The sequence below is a fragment of the Lissotriton vulgaris genome, chromosome 2_1 (genome assembly GCF_964263255.1).
Source record: "Lissotriton vulgaris chromosome 2_1, aLisVul1.2, whole genome shotgun sequence".
Classification (NCBI taxonomy): Eukaryota; Metazoa; Chordata; class Amphibia; order Caudata; family Salamandridae; genus Lissotriton; species Lissotriton vulgaris.
The window spans coordinates 710,313,801-710,327,095 of record NC_141687.1 but is presented as its reverse complement, the minus strand read 5'-3'; the positions used below and the strand labels follow the sequence as shown (position 1 = coordinate 710,327,095).

The 13,295-nt window shown below is 47.3% G+C and overlaps 1 protein-coding gene across 5 annotated transcripts in view; it reads right to left on the bottom strand.

The window, feature by feature from the left end:
- Nucleotides 1–13,295, bottom strand: part of SBF2 (SET binding factor 2) — a 2,158,806-nt gene that overhangs the window by 1,567,785 nt on the left and 577,726 nt on the right. For all 5 annotated transcript variants that reach the window (XM_086955965.1, XM_086955960.1, XM_086955962.1 and 2 more), the window contains exon 5: nt 9,229–9,339. In XM_086955965.1, the coding sequence (XP_086812091.1) occupies nt 9,229–9,339 (111 nt within the window). The remainder of the gene's footprint in view (nt 1–9,228; nt 9,340–13,295) is intronic.

The window sequence follows — 13,295 nt, the reverse complement described above, 5'->3', positions numbered from 1 at the left end:
TTCTGACCTCGACACACTCACCCTTCTCCGCTCCTATGACCCAGCCCCCCAAACTCACACAAGCACCCCACACCGCAACATTCCCACGATACACCCAAATCCCCTTAGACCACCCACACTAAACAGCAGATTCTCCATCCCCAATAACCTTAGAAAAGTCCCTCTCTCGCTAGAACCATCCAACACCCTCTACACACCCCGTCTCAAATGCGCTCTTCTCAACTGCAGATCGGCCACGAAACACTCAGCAGCCATTGCTGAGCTCCTCTTATCGCGGGACCTTGACCTAATCATCCTGACTGAAACGTGGCTAACTGAATCCTCGACACCCATAATGGACATTCTGGTTCCTCCCAACTACCACATTATCAGGCTCGACAGAACAGGCCAAATAGGTGGCGGAATCGCATGCATATACAAGAACAACCTCTCTGTTCAGAAAGTCAATTCCACATCCCTACCATCCCCAACATCCTGGGAATACATCTGCCTCGACATTATTAGTGAGGGCAAACCGATATGCTCTCTTCACAGCATTTACCACCCACCCAGGGACAACCTCACCTTTTCCCAACAAATCATGGATATGATCTCAACCAATTCCGGACGCCAGGTCACCCAATTATACCTTGGTGACTTCAACCTCCACTGGAATGACCGCAACGACGCGGTGGTAAATAGTCTTAAAAATTTCCTCGATGCCCTTAACCTCACCCAAATATGCAACAGCCCGACCCACGAGAAAGGCTCTACCATCGACCTGATCATCTCCAAAGAGGACTCTATCCAACTCGAATCCATCCAACCCTGTGACTGGTCAGATCATCATATCACATTCTTTATCAACGAAAAAGTCAAAGTCAACCCGGTGCAACTCTCCAAGCCCAAAGTCTGGAAAAGAGACTCGAAAAAGCTCAACCCAGGCTCTCTGCCCCCTAACAGTTGCAATCTCCTACTCCCTCCTGCAGGCGCCTCGGACGTCCAAACTCTGACTGACCACTATCTCAACACTATGACCTCTATAATTAATGAGGCTGCACCTATGCAGCTAAAAAGAGTCTCTACTAAAATCTCCAAACCATGGTACGACGGGAGTCTCAACGAAGATAGAAGAGACATGCGAATGGCAGAACGGACCTGGAGATCAGCCCCCTCCGCAATGCACCTAAAAAATTTGAGGAAAAAGAGAAACGCCTACTTCAGGAAAATAAAACGCTCAAAATCGGACTTCTTCAGCCTCCAACTTAACCAAGCAAAGAACCACCCGAGAAAACTGTTTGAGCTAATCAAATCGCAATCCAAGGAGCAACCACAACCACTCAACACTGGGCGTGAGGCACCCTCATGTGAAGACTTCGCTGCTTTCTTTATCCAAAAAACTGACAAAATAAAAAGCGATCTCCTCATTGACGCAAGCCTCTACTCCAAACCCAAATGCACAGCACCCGCTGAACCAAAAAACAATGCTACATGGTCAACCTTTGACACATACTCGGAAGAAGAAATTGGAAATTACTCAGCACCCTGAAACCATCCAATCACCTCACGGACCCCCTCCCTGCCTTCGCAGTAAAAGATTTTACCCCTTTGCTTCTCCCTCTCTGGACTAAAATCATCAACAGCTCTCTCCAACAAGGAAGCATACCTGACTCCCTCAAAGTTGGTCAGGTCACACCTCTTATAAAGAAACCAACAGCCGACCCCTCTGATCTCAACAATTACCGTCCCATCACCAATATCCCCACTCTCGCCAAACTGCTGGAAAAATGCGCACAACTACAATTGACTAAACACATTGAGCAATTCGATCTCCTCAACCCTCACCAGTCAGGCTTCCGAGCAGGACACAGCACAGAAACTGCTATGACTCACATAATTGACGACGCACTTCAAATGCTAGACCAAAACGACACCTGCCTCCTCATCCTTCTTGATCTCTCCTCAGCATTCGACACCGTTAAACATGAGAATCTACTAGAACTATTAAACACAAGAATGGGCTTATCTGGAACTGTCCTCAAATGGTTCACTTCCTTTCTTCACAACAGGTCGCAGAAATTCAAGAGCAACAACCTGATGTCCTCGCCAATACCTGTAACGCTAGGCGTCCCCCAAGAATCCTCTCTATCCCCAACTTTGTTCAACCTAGTCATGGAACCTCTCACCACCTTGCTACAAGCATCCAATGTACACTTTCACATGTACGCCGATGACACCCAACTTTACCTCAAATTACAATCACCCAATGACATCCTGCTCCTGAACTCAACAATCAGATGCACCCAATCCTGGCTTGCCGACAATCACCTCAAACTCAATGCCCTGAAAACAGAGTTCCTTCTGATCTCACCTCCAGCGAAGATATCCACCACTCAACATTGGCTTAAACTCCTAACCGCACTCAATGTCCAACCCACCATCGTGGACTCAGCAAAATCTTTAGGCATAACACTCGACACCAATCTCAACATGCAGCAACATATCAGCAAGGCAACAAAGGGAGCGAACTTCCAGATCAATACTCTGAGGAAACTTAAACCCTACCTCCCAGCCAAAGACTTCCAAACTGCGGTACAAGCACTAGTCATCCCACGAATTGAATACGGCAGCACCGCCCTCTGCGGACTCCCACTAACTACAACCGCACCACTAAAAGCGTCTCTAAATGCTGCAGCGAGACTCATCACTGGGTCAAAAAAGCACTCCCACATTACCCCTGACTTGAAGTCCCTGAATTGGCTGCCGTTTGAAGCCAGAATACATCTGAAAATCGCTTGCATGACACACAAGGCGATACACCTAAACTCACCCGGCTACCTTGCTCAGAAATTGACAATCTCGGGGGGAATCAGAAACACGAGAGGCACAAACAATCTTCTGCTGAAACCTCGAAGATTCCGGAAGGAAAAAACATACAAGCGCTCTTTCTCAGGAATGGCGCCTAGGATTTGGAACTCACTCCCTCCCGAAACCAGGCTTATCTCCTCCACTACACTCTTTAAAAAAGAAATAAAAGCTATCCTCATGGCTAAATACACTTGAACTACTATCTCGAACCCTATTAACACCCTGCACTGATCTGTATTACTTGCTTGACCCCTTTACTTATTTGTACGAGTTGTCTTATCACTCACATGATTGGCTTTGCAGTCACCTATTTGTATTATTTGTACTGTATGATCTATTGATTTACCTATTTGACTTTGTTCCCTCATGTACCCTTCTGTACTGTGTGATCTATTGATTTACCTATTTGACTTTGTTCCCTCATGTACCCGTCTATGTAAAGCGCTCTGATATCTGCGAAGATCTTGTTCGCGCTATATAAAACTTTGAAATAAATAAATAATAAATAGAAGAAAAGCATTAAGAGACTCACATTTTTCTTTGTTTTGGTGCCCTGCTCTATGTGGAAAACAAGTTTGGAATCTGTAAACAGTGGCACCAAAGGGCAACGGGTGCTGAGAAGTGTGCACAGTTTATGTCCGTAATTGGATCACAGTATATATTGTGAGGTGCTTTGCTATAAGCCATTTGCCTAGGTTTCTTTTTTTTTTTTAAACATATTTATTAAATTTTTCCAAAATTTTTCCACATATTCCAACATATGTATTACAGCACATTCCGATTTCTCAGGTGGTTATATAGTACATATACATATACATTTCATTATTTTGTTATATACAATTTTCATATCGTAAGCAGATATAGTCAACCAAAAAACAGCCCTCTAAAATAAATCAAATCAAACTTCTCTTGCACTATTCTGGATTTATCCTACTAGTTTTCCACGTCGTAAATGGTTTGCCTAGGTTTCTTTTTGTGTAAGTTTTCATAACACTGTTAAATGAATTCGGGAAACATACTGGTTATCAAGCGACTATATTTGCATTTAGTGGCCTAAATCTGGCCTAAATATGAGAACGTGTCAGGTGTATTGACTTCGCTTATGCTTGTCGTGATAAAAGGCCTATGTTTTAAAACCGCTGTCTTCTTAACTTGTAAACTTGAAAACATATGAGATTATTTAACCTTTTTTAGTTTCTGTTTATTGCTAGGTCCATGGCTTACTGGATTGTTAATTTTACCTTTGCATGTCAGTATTAACTTTTCTTTCTTCTTTTTAAGAACTGATAACTGTAATGTTGATAATTTTAATGATTCAGAGCAATAACAATTTTTGAAATCTGAAATATACCAATGTATTTACATATTTTGTAGTTTTATATCGACCCAAAGAAATTGGAGCGGTCTAAATGAGCATCACTTACATTACACAAGGTCACATCCTTGGTTTTCTTTTAGGCACGGGAGATTAAGTGCCCAGAATCGCAGGATGTTGAGCCGCCGCCGAGACACAAACCTAGTAAGTAGTTCCGAAGTCGGTAGCTCTGGAGGTAACGCCACATCCTCTATAAATATAGTGACCCAGAGAGGTACCAATGCTATGGAAAGCCAGTGCTGAATAGGTAGGAACAGCATGGCCAGAACCACTGTCTGTTGCCCAGGATAAATCCCGAAATTGAAAGGTCTTGGCTTCCCTTCTCCAGTGGCCAAAAGTCTCCAAATGGTAAATGTATCCTAACAGGCTGAAATAGCCCAAGTGAGAGAACAGTGGTAAAGAAGCACGAGTGAATTGCTGAAACACGTGGAGGCAAATCTCACAACTACTGTCAACAAAAAAGTGCAAGCAGGGCACAATTTAGTAAATAAGAACATTTTTGGAGCGCATGGATGCAGTGATGATCGATGCTCACAAGTTAGCAAGACACAGATCAAGTTGGTTGTACATATAAAAACTTGCAGCATAGCCTTAAAAGTTATAGAAATCCTTTGAGTGGGTTAGCTAAGTAAAATAATCCTGAGAACAGGATCTGTTGAAGGAGCTTACACACACGCAGAGGTTAACAAGGTCTAGAAATCAGTCTTCTTGTCAGATGAGCAACAGCACACTGAGGAGTAGCCTACGTTCTGAGGTCTGCCTTCTGCTGTTGAAGGAAATGCATTACACACTCAATCAATCAGGATTCTTATGCACGACTACTCACCTGTGAGGGTCTCAAGGTGCTGGGGGGGGGGGAATGGTTGGGGGAGAGGTGTAGAGGGGGACGAGCTACGGTTCAGTCGAAGAGCCAGGTCTTGAGGTTGCTCCTGAGTTGTGGCAGTGATGGTTATTGTCAGAGGTGCAGAGGCAGGGAGTTCCAGATCTTCGCAGTGAGGTAGGAGAAGTACCTTCCTCCAGCTGTGGTCTTGCGGATTAGTGGGATGGTGGCCAGGGCTAGTTGGGCAGAGTGGAGATGTCTAGTCGAAGTGTAGAAGTAGAGGTAGTGGTTGAGGTTGAGGTATGCAGATCTGGAGTTGTGGAGGGCTTTGTATGTGTGGGTCAGGGGCTTGAAGGTAATTCTTTTGTTGTTGGGTAGCCAGTGAAGATCTCTCAGGAGGCTGGTGATGTGGCTGCGGCTTGAGATGTTCAGGATGAGTCTGGCGGAGGAGTTCTGGATGTTCTGCAGTTTCTGGGTGGTGCCGGCATAGAGTGCGTTGGCGTAGACGAGTCTGCTGCTGATGAGCGCATGGGTGAACATTTTCCTGAACTCTGTGCGGATCTACTTGAAGATCTTACGAAGCAGGTGGAGCATTTGAAAGCAGGAGAAGGAAACGTTTTGATTTGGCGGTTCATTGAGAGCGAGGAGTCCAAGATGATGCCGAGGTTTCGTGTGTGGTCTGTGGGTGCAGGGGTTGTTCCGAGAGCTGCGGGCCACCAGTAGTCGTCACAGGTGGAGGGAGTGGAGCCCAGGATGAGGACTTTAATCTTGTCTGAGTCAAGCTTGAGGCAGCTGTTCTTCATTACCTGCATGAAGTGTTCCTAGGCCAGCCTTCTCCTGCTTAAGGAGGCAGTCTTTGGAGAACCATGTTCGATTTTGAGGTTAGCTAAAGGAGGCTCAGCTCATGAGGTAATATGGCTCTAATCTCAGCCTTTTTCAATGGAATTACAGTACATCCGAGGAGTAGGTAGGATTCTGAATTCAGCTTTCTCTCTCAAACTAAATACATCTCACCCAGAAGTAAAATAGTTTCACAGATCGGTCTTCTGTTGAAGGAGGCACAACATACCAAGGGGGAGGTAAGGTTCTGAGGCCGGCCTTCGGCTGAAGCAGAGAGCACATGGAGGGGTAGGCAGGATTCTGAGGTTTGCCTTCTCCTGCCACAGTCATACACGACAGGGTTAAACAAGTTCCGATCTCAGTCTTTTCTTGCCAAAGCTGATACAGAGAGGCCATTATTCTGATCTTAGACTTTTCCTCTCAAAGGAGGTACAGCACACTGGGTGGTAGAAAGGGTTAAAAGATTAGCCTTAAATCGACAAAGGAATTTCAGCACTCCAAGGTATAGGCAGGGTTTGGAGGTTAGCCTTCCCTTGTCGAAGGAGTTTCAGCACTACAAGGGGTAGGCCGGGTTTAGAGGTTAGCCTTCCCCTGTCGAAGGAGTTTCAGCAGTACAAGGGGTAGGCCGGGTGTTGGGGGTTAGCCTTCCCCTGTCGAAGGAGTTTCAGCACTACAAGGAGCACTACAAGGGGTAGGCCGGGTGTTGGAGGTTAGCCTTCCCGTTGAAGGAGTTTCAGCACTCCAAGGGGTATGCAGGGTTTAGAGGTTAGCCTTCCCATGTCGAAGGAGTTTCAGCACTCCAAGGGGTACGCAGGGTTTAGAGGTTAGCCTTCCCCTGTCCAAGGAGTTTCAGCACTACAAGGGGTATGGAGGGTTTAGAGGTTAGCCTTCCCCTGTCGAAGGACGTCCAGCACATGATGGGGTAAGCAATGTTCTGTAATCGCCCTTCCCCTGTTGAGAGGTCCAGCACACAATGGGGTAAGCAGGGTTCCATGTCAGTCTTCGTCTGCTGAAGAAGGTACCGCACACCAAGGCAGAGTTCTGAGGTCCATATCTTCCAGCAGGAAAAGATGAATTGGAGAGTGGCTGGCACTTGCACGAGTACAAACGAGCTGTTACAGCAGTGTATGGAGGCGGGAGGGGGAGTGGGTGTCGGCCAGTGGCGGTTTCTCCGTGGGGGCGTTTGGGCGCCGCCCCCCCTGCTTTCTTGCCGTGCGAGAAGGCAGAACAAATGCTAGTTATTATATTATATAACTACCATTGTTTCTGTTTCTGCCTTCTCGCAAGGCAGGAAAGGAGAACTTCCTTGTTTACAGTACTCGAGGGCAGGGGGAGTGGCTTGGGGGAGTGGCTTGCCCACTGTTGCTAATACTGACTGTTTGGGCAGCCTGAGGCCGCCCAAACAGACAGTATTTACAACAGTGGGAAAGCCACTCCCCCAAGCCACTCCCCCTGCCCTCGAGTAACTCTCCCTTTTCTCTCTGTATGCTGCAGCAGCAGCATACAGAGAGAAAATGACGTAGGTGGGGCAGCCGGCCGCACCAATGAAAAACGAGGCAGTGGAGAGGGAGGCTGCCTGCTGCGCCGCCTTCCTGATGACGTGCTTCAGGAGGACAGGACTTGAAAGCGAGGACGGCGGGAATCGGGACGGCCGACGGAGTCTCTGGACAGTAAGTAAGTTTATACTACTCTGTTCCCAAATTAACTTTTTTTGCCACTTTGAATGTAATTGAATAGCGTTTTTTTCCCCCATTTCCTGCCTTATTTTCTATCGCTTGGCGTTGCTGAAATGAAAAAAAAGCGCGTGATACTGTGCAAAAACCCATTATTTATTTGCTGCCTTTCTTAATTGAAGTGGAACACTGCGGGCCTCTCGTCTCAGTCGCTTCTTGTTGGCCCGTGGGAAAACTAGAGGCTGAGTTTGAGTTCGTTATTAATCAGTCACAGTAGAAGCGAGTGCAGCATTTGACCCTTTCAAGACCTGTATTGTGTGGCATTGTCATGCATTCTACTGAATGCGTAGCATTAATGCTTTGATGCAGCATGGACGAAACGAAAGGGAAAGACGAAGAACAGGTGAGAGACGGAGTAGGAGGCAGGGTGAGGGAGAGAGAAAGAAAGCCGATGTGAGAGAAATAGGGGGCAAGAGAGCATGATAGGAGTAGATAGAAACATGGTGAGACTGTGCATGAACGAGATGGAAATAGTATAAGGCATTGCACCTGTGAGTTATTAATGCTGAGCCGACCTAGCAGATGATGGAAGCAGTGACAGGAGACAGGCTGTTTTAAAAAGATAGTGATAGGCACACAAACTCTAGAAATGGTAAGCCTGTAAATGGCTAAAGAGCAAAACTATTATTACATTCAAAGAACGCATGTGTTAGTGTGGGCGTGCAAAAACATTCTACTGACAGAAACTGGACATATTGAGTCTTTTCCTGGCACATAACTGGGCATACAGAGTATATGGTCTGTCAGTCAATCAGTATCCACGCAGTATGACCTGAAAAGTGATAGGGCTGCAACATACATTTGCAGGCTTAAAGTTAAAATCACTAATATTTAAGGAAACACACTGTGACCAATCATTTGACACCTCTATGGTCATAATTACTCATAACTGCCACCTATTAGGTTGGGGAACTGTTTCCATCTTGGAAACATGCACGAAGGACTTCTACTAAAGAGAATATCCCTCATTCTAGTTTAGCGTTAATATGTGCTGGCCCCTAATCCATGTACTGTTGTAGAACCTATTGCGCCTTTTAGCTTTTTCTATGATAACTGTACAGGAAAATGCATGATTTTGCCTTATTTTTTTTAAAGAAGAAAATTTACTGAGGGATAACTGCCGTCACACCACTCTGGAGTATGTCGATGAAATTCGGTCCAGGTATTACGCCTCACCTTTTTCAAATATCACCAGCCGCCACTGGTGTCGGCACTACCATTATGAACAGACCTACTCACTCTACTGCATTGTTCTGCTAGTGCTGACCTGCGGGAGGTGATAGCACTTTGCTATGGTTTGCTTCGGATTAGATTTTTTATGAGAACGTGGAAAAGACGAGAAAACAATACGTGACAGAGAGCAAACAATTGAAAACAGAGTTCAAGTTTCAAACACAACTTGATTTGTGACTGTGCCTGAAAAGCACTAACAAGGACTAACCCGCTGACCTCCACGTGGGATGGAATCCGGACTGGTTTTACGCTGCAGGTCACAGGCACGGCCATCTATTCAACTGTGCTCTTTTCCTATCAAACTATTCAAAGAATGTTTTTGTTGCTTTCGACATAAATTAAATAAACTTGAAAAAATAGCCTTTCTTTTCTCCATTTACCTGAGAACCCCCAGCAGCTGAAACAAGGCATGTGAAGAGATTTGCAATGAGATTCTCCAGAGACACGTTGAGACTGTCGACGTACACTGTGTAGATTAAACCAAGACAAGCCTAAAAGAAACAAAAACAGTCATTGTTCAACACCTCGCAAATTGAGAGAATAATAATTTTATACCATTAGCATTATCAAATCTTTTCTGACTTCCCTTCCATGAAATACTGTTCACACAACAAGAGCCACATGAGTAAATAGATCATTGACTTTTAGAACGCTTGAAAGCTGCCACTGAGGTAATGGTCACCGCAAAGACACTCAATGATGCTAGTTACAAGTCGCCATTATAATCAGGATCCCTAGACGAGGGCCATAAACAGGGTAAGGGACCATAACTACTGTCCTTGACTAGCTCCTACAGCAACAATTCCATTAACATTTGAATGTGCCATCTCTATCGCCACCCCTTCTTGTGTCCCAATAAAAGATCACTTGCATATTGTGAACGTTTAAACTGATGCACAGTACGGTGTTACAGACTGCACTCTAAGACACTGCACTGGTTGTCCAGCTCTAATGCTGAAATGACATAGCTACATCACATCAGTAACAAACAGCACATCCACGATGGCTGAGGCAGCCTTACCTAAGCGGCTTCGCCACTGCAAGAAGGCGTCTCCACTGTGTACCTAACCTTTCCAGCACCAGCACCACTACAGACGTATATATATATTTGGCAATGGAGAGTCATAGTATGCGGTGAAGGCTTAAAGGTGGAGGAGGTTGGATACTTTTACACAGGGATGTACCCTTGATATTGCTAATTACATGGTCCTCGGGGTAGGTCGCTATTATTCCACTCTATCTTACTTACAAAGGGGCTACGTGCAACTGACCAAGATCACCCTTGCAGCAGTCAGTAGCATGTGGGTGACAGGCTCCCATATTCACTCCTCCTTGAGGTTACATCCCTAGAATTTGGTCTAGAGCGTCCTACGATCCACTCGATCTGCCGTATCAAGGTACCATTCCAAAAGTAGAGCTAAAGTCTCTTCCAACTCATTTTGCATTAACTTCAACCAAAATGGAGGCACCCACTGTTCGCATTGGCTTTCAGTGTTTGCACAAACACTCCACTTAAAGAGATGCTGGAATTCTAAGTACTTATGTCGCACCTTGAGGTCTATTGAGGAAAGAGACTAAGGGACATTATTAAGGATGGAGTACCGGTTCAGTATACGAACCGAGTGCAGGTTGCAGAATAAGAAGGCATGTTTGGTCGCCAAATAATACAAATAGGTGCAACAGACTTCAATTATCCGTTAACACGTGTATTATCGGATGAAACAATTCAATCATTTCAACTGTTTCCAAAAAATAGATTTAAGAGATCCCACTTTCCACAGTTATAAATAAAAGAGAGTCCAATACATGTAGCATTCTAAAACGTTACTCTTAAAGTACGAGTTACTTACCTTCGGTAACACTGTATCTGGTAGAGACGATTCTAGCCGCAGATTCCTTAACCTAGAAATATCCCCAGGCATGATACTGGATCTGGAAAATCTTTTGCCACAGCATCTCCGCGCGCCGGGGGACGGAACCACGGGACTCCGCCCTGACGTTGTCCGTGTGTGAAGTCAGCGAGGTCACATAAGTCCCACCCGGCGCGCTGACATCAGTTTTCTTCGGAGAACTTTTCCGCACCACAGCGAAGAGCCATCACAAACAAAACTGTGAGAGTATGGGAACAGTGCACGAAAAACTCAGTGAAACAGAAAGGGAAGAAGCGAATGGTGAGGAACAGCACCATTAGGGACAGTGCCAGGCACTGTGTCACAGAGAGTCATGGGAGAAAAAGCAGCCCTTCGCTCCGAGTAGCAACCCTGCAAAGCGAAGGCAACGTCCACCCTGGAAGCAGAAAAACATGTGAAAAATGTAATGGCAGACGGCAGAAAGCCTGCAACCACAATCCAACAGAGAAGGAGTCACAAGCCCGGAATAGACGAGTAACGACAAGGAACCCCAAGACAACACCATCAAGGAGTGTTGCATCCCCTGTAAGAGCTGAGGGCCGAAGCACTGCCAAGAGGCCCCAACCCAGAGGGCTGCAGAGGAGTCAAAAACCCACAGCAATGAAAAAGGAAGAGGATTATGAGTAGGCCCCACACTGGCAACCAGGGTGTAGGGATGCAGAAGCACACATGAACCTACCGTCCAACCACCAGAAAGGAAGGAACAAATAAACAGAACAAAGCACCTCGTCAGGAAGGAAGTGAAGAGGGCACTCGCAGAAGACAAGCCACCCAGAGGGAGGCGAGTGCAGAAGACCAATCTTAGGGTCTCGCAGAACGGGGAAAAAGGGTGGGGCGTGAAGGAATCTGCGACTAGAATTGTCTCTACCAGATACATCGTTACCGAAGGTAAGTAACTCGTATATCTGATAGAGACTACTAGCCGCAGATTCCTTAATGTGAAATAGATACCCAAGCTGTACGCAAAAAGGCAGACTGAATCGTGTGGGGCAGGACAGTGGCGGTGGAGGAGTGACTGAGGCACTGGATCTTCCGTGGCAGGACGCCCCCAGAAGAGAGTTATGGAGCAAAGCTTCAAATGGAAGAAGCAGCTCCCTTCCACCAGAGCCCTGGTGGAGAACCTCCAACAAATGGTCCGGAAGGAGTGAATTGAGCGGGGTGCCCATTTGCAAAATGCCAGCGGCCGTGAAAAGGGCCCGGGCAAAGGCTACACTTGCCTCCTTAGGGCGTCGCGGGAAGAGGAGAGAGCAACTCTTCTGTGGGCGAAGGCTGCAGACTAAGCCGCCTGTACCCAAGCCCAGCTGGAGGAAGAAACGGCCAGCCCCTGAAAGATGGAAGACCGATGGACGCGTGAGGGGCCTGAGGGGTCTCCGGAGAAGGCAGAGAAGCCTACAGGGGAACCAACCGCGAGGTGCGGAAGAGAGGAGCTCGGGGCTGGGGCCACAGAGACAGAGCAGAGCCCTCCCTGGTAGAAGCCAGGGAGAAGGCAACAACGCTGCGTTCAGTCTCTAATGAAGATGAGACAAGGGTGTGACAAACCTCCGGACAGGAAGGTACCTTCGGAGATGCGTCGAGGGCCCAACGTCGGTACAGCGCCGTAGAGTCCGCCATGGGCACTAGCGTGTCCTCGATCGGTGCCGAAGTGGCCCCCAGGGGTGCCGAGTCAATCTCCACCACCACTTGCTTGACAGGAGAAAGGGGTGGGGTCAGAGTGGCCCATGAACGACGCCAGAGAGGCGCCGGCTCGGCATCCGACGAGGCAGCCACCCGTGCTGAGGACCGAGAGAGACTCGGGGAGGCGCCCCGGGTCCCGGCCTCCATTCGTGGTGCCGCCAGGGCCGGGGAGGAAAGCAGTCGGATCAGCCTCCGGTAGGACAGCCGCCTGCCCAGAGGACCGAGGGGGACTTAGGGGTAAGCCACGAGTCCCGGCGACCTCCTGCAACACCACAGGGAACCCCACGGAGTTTTGTGTGGAGGCAGGGATGCCGTGGGCCAAAGAGGGAAACCCCCAGGGTCGCACCTCGACAATACCACACCTCGAGAACCTAAAGCTGAACTCATCGGCGCCAGGGTCTGAACCGACGGCGAGTCTGCGAGTCTCATGCCCTGTTGATGGGAAATAGGTTCTATTGCCCTCCTGAGAAGAATCGCTTTGACCTCTTCTCTGAGTAGCTTTTGGTGTTCTTGAGAGAGTCTGTATTTGCAAGGTGAAATGGTGGGAGGCATGTAAATGAGCTCCAGGCAATAACTAAGTAGGATAATTTTCAACACCGACTGGTCGAAGGTGATGTTCCACCGTGAAGGCACCTTCCGACAGGTGTTTGGTGGTGGCCCCTCCTTTGGGGGACCCGCCTTTACCTCTGCCTTTTGAATTATTGCCTGTTTAGAATCCCATAAAGTAGCCCCTGAGAGAAGACTGCTGTGCCTGTGGATGCTGGCAGGACATAGCAGCATCAGGGGAGATCGTATTCGAGCCTCCAGGGTAGGGCGTGTGGTGCAAGGAGCCACGAGGAGCAGGTGTTGGAAGAGAGATCATA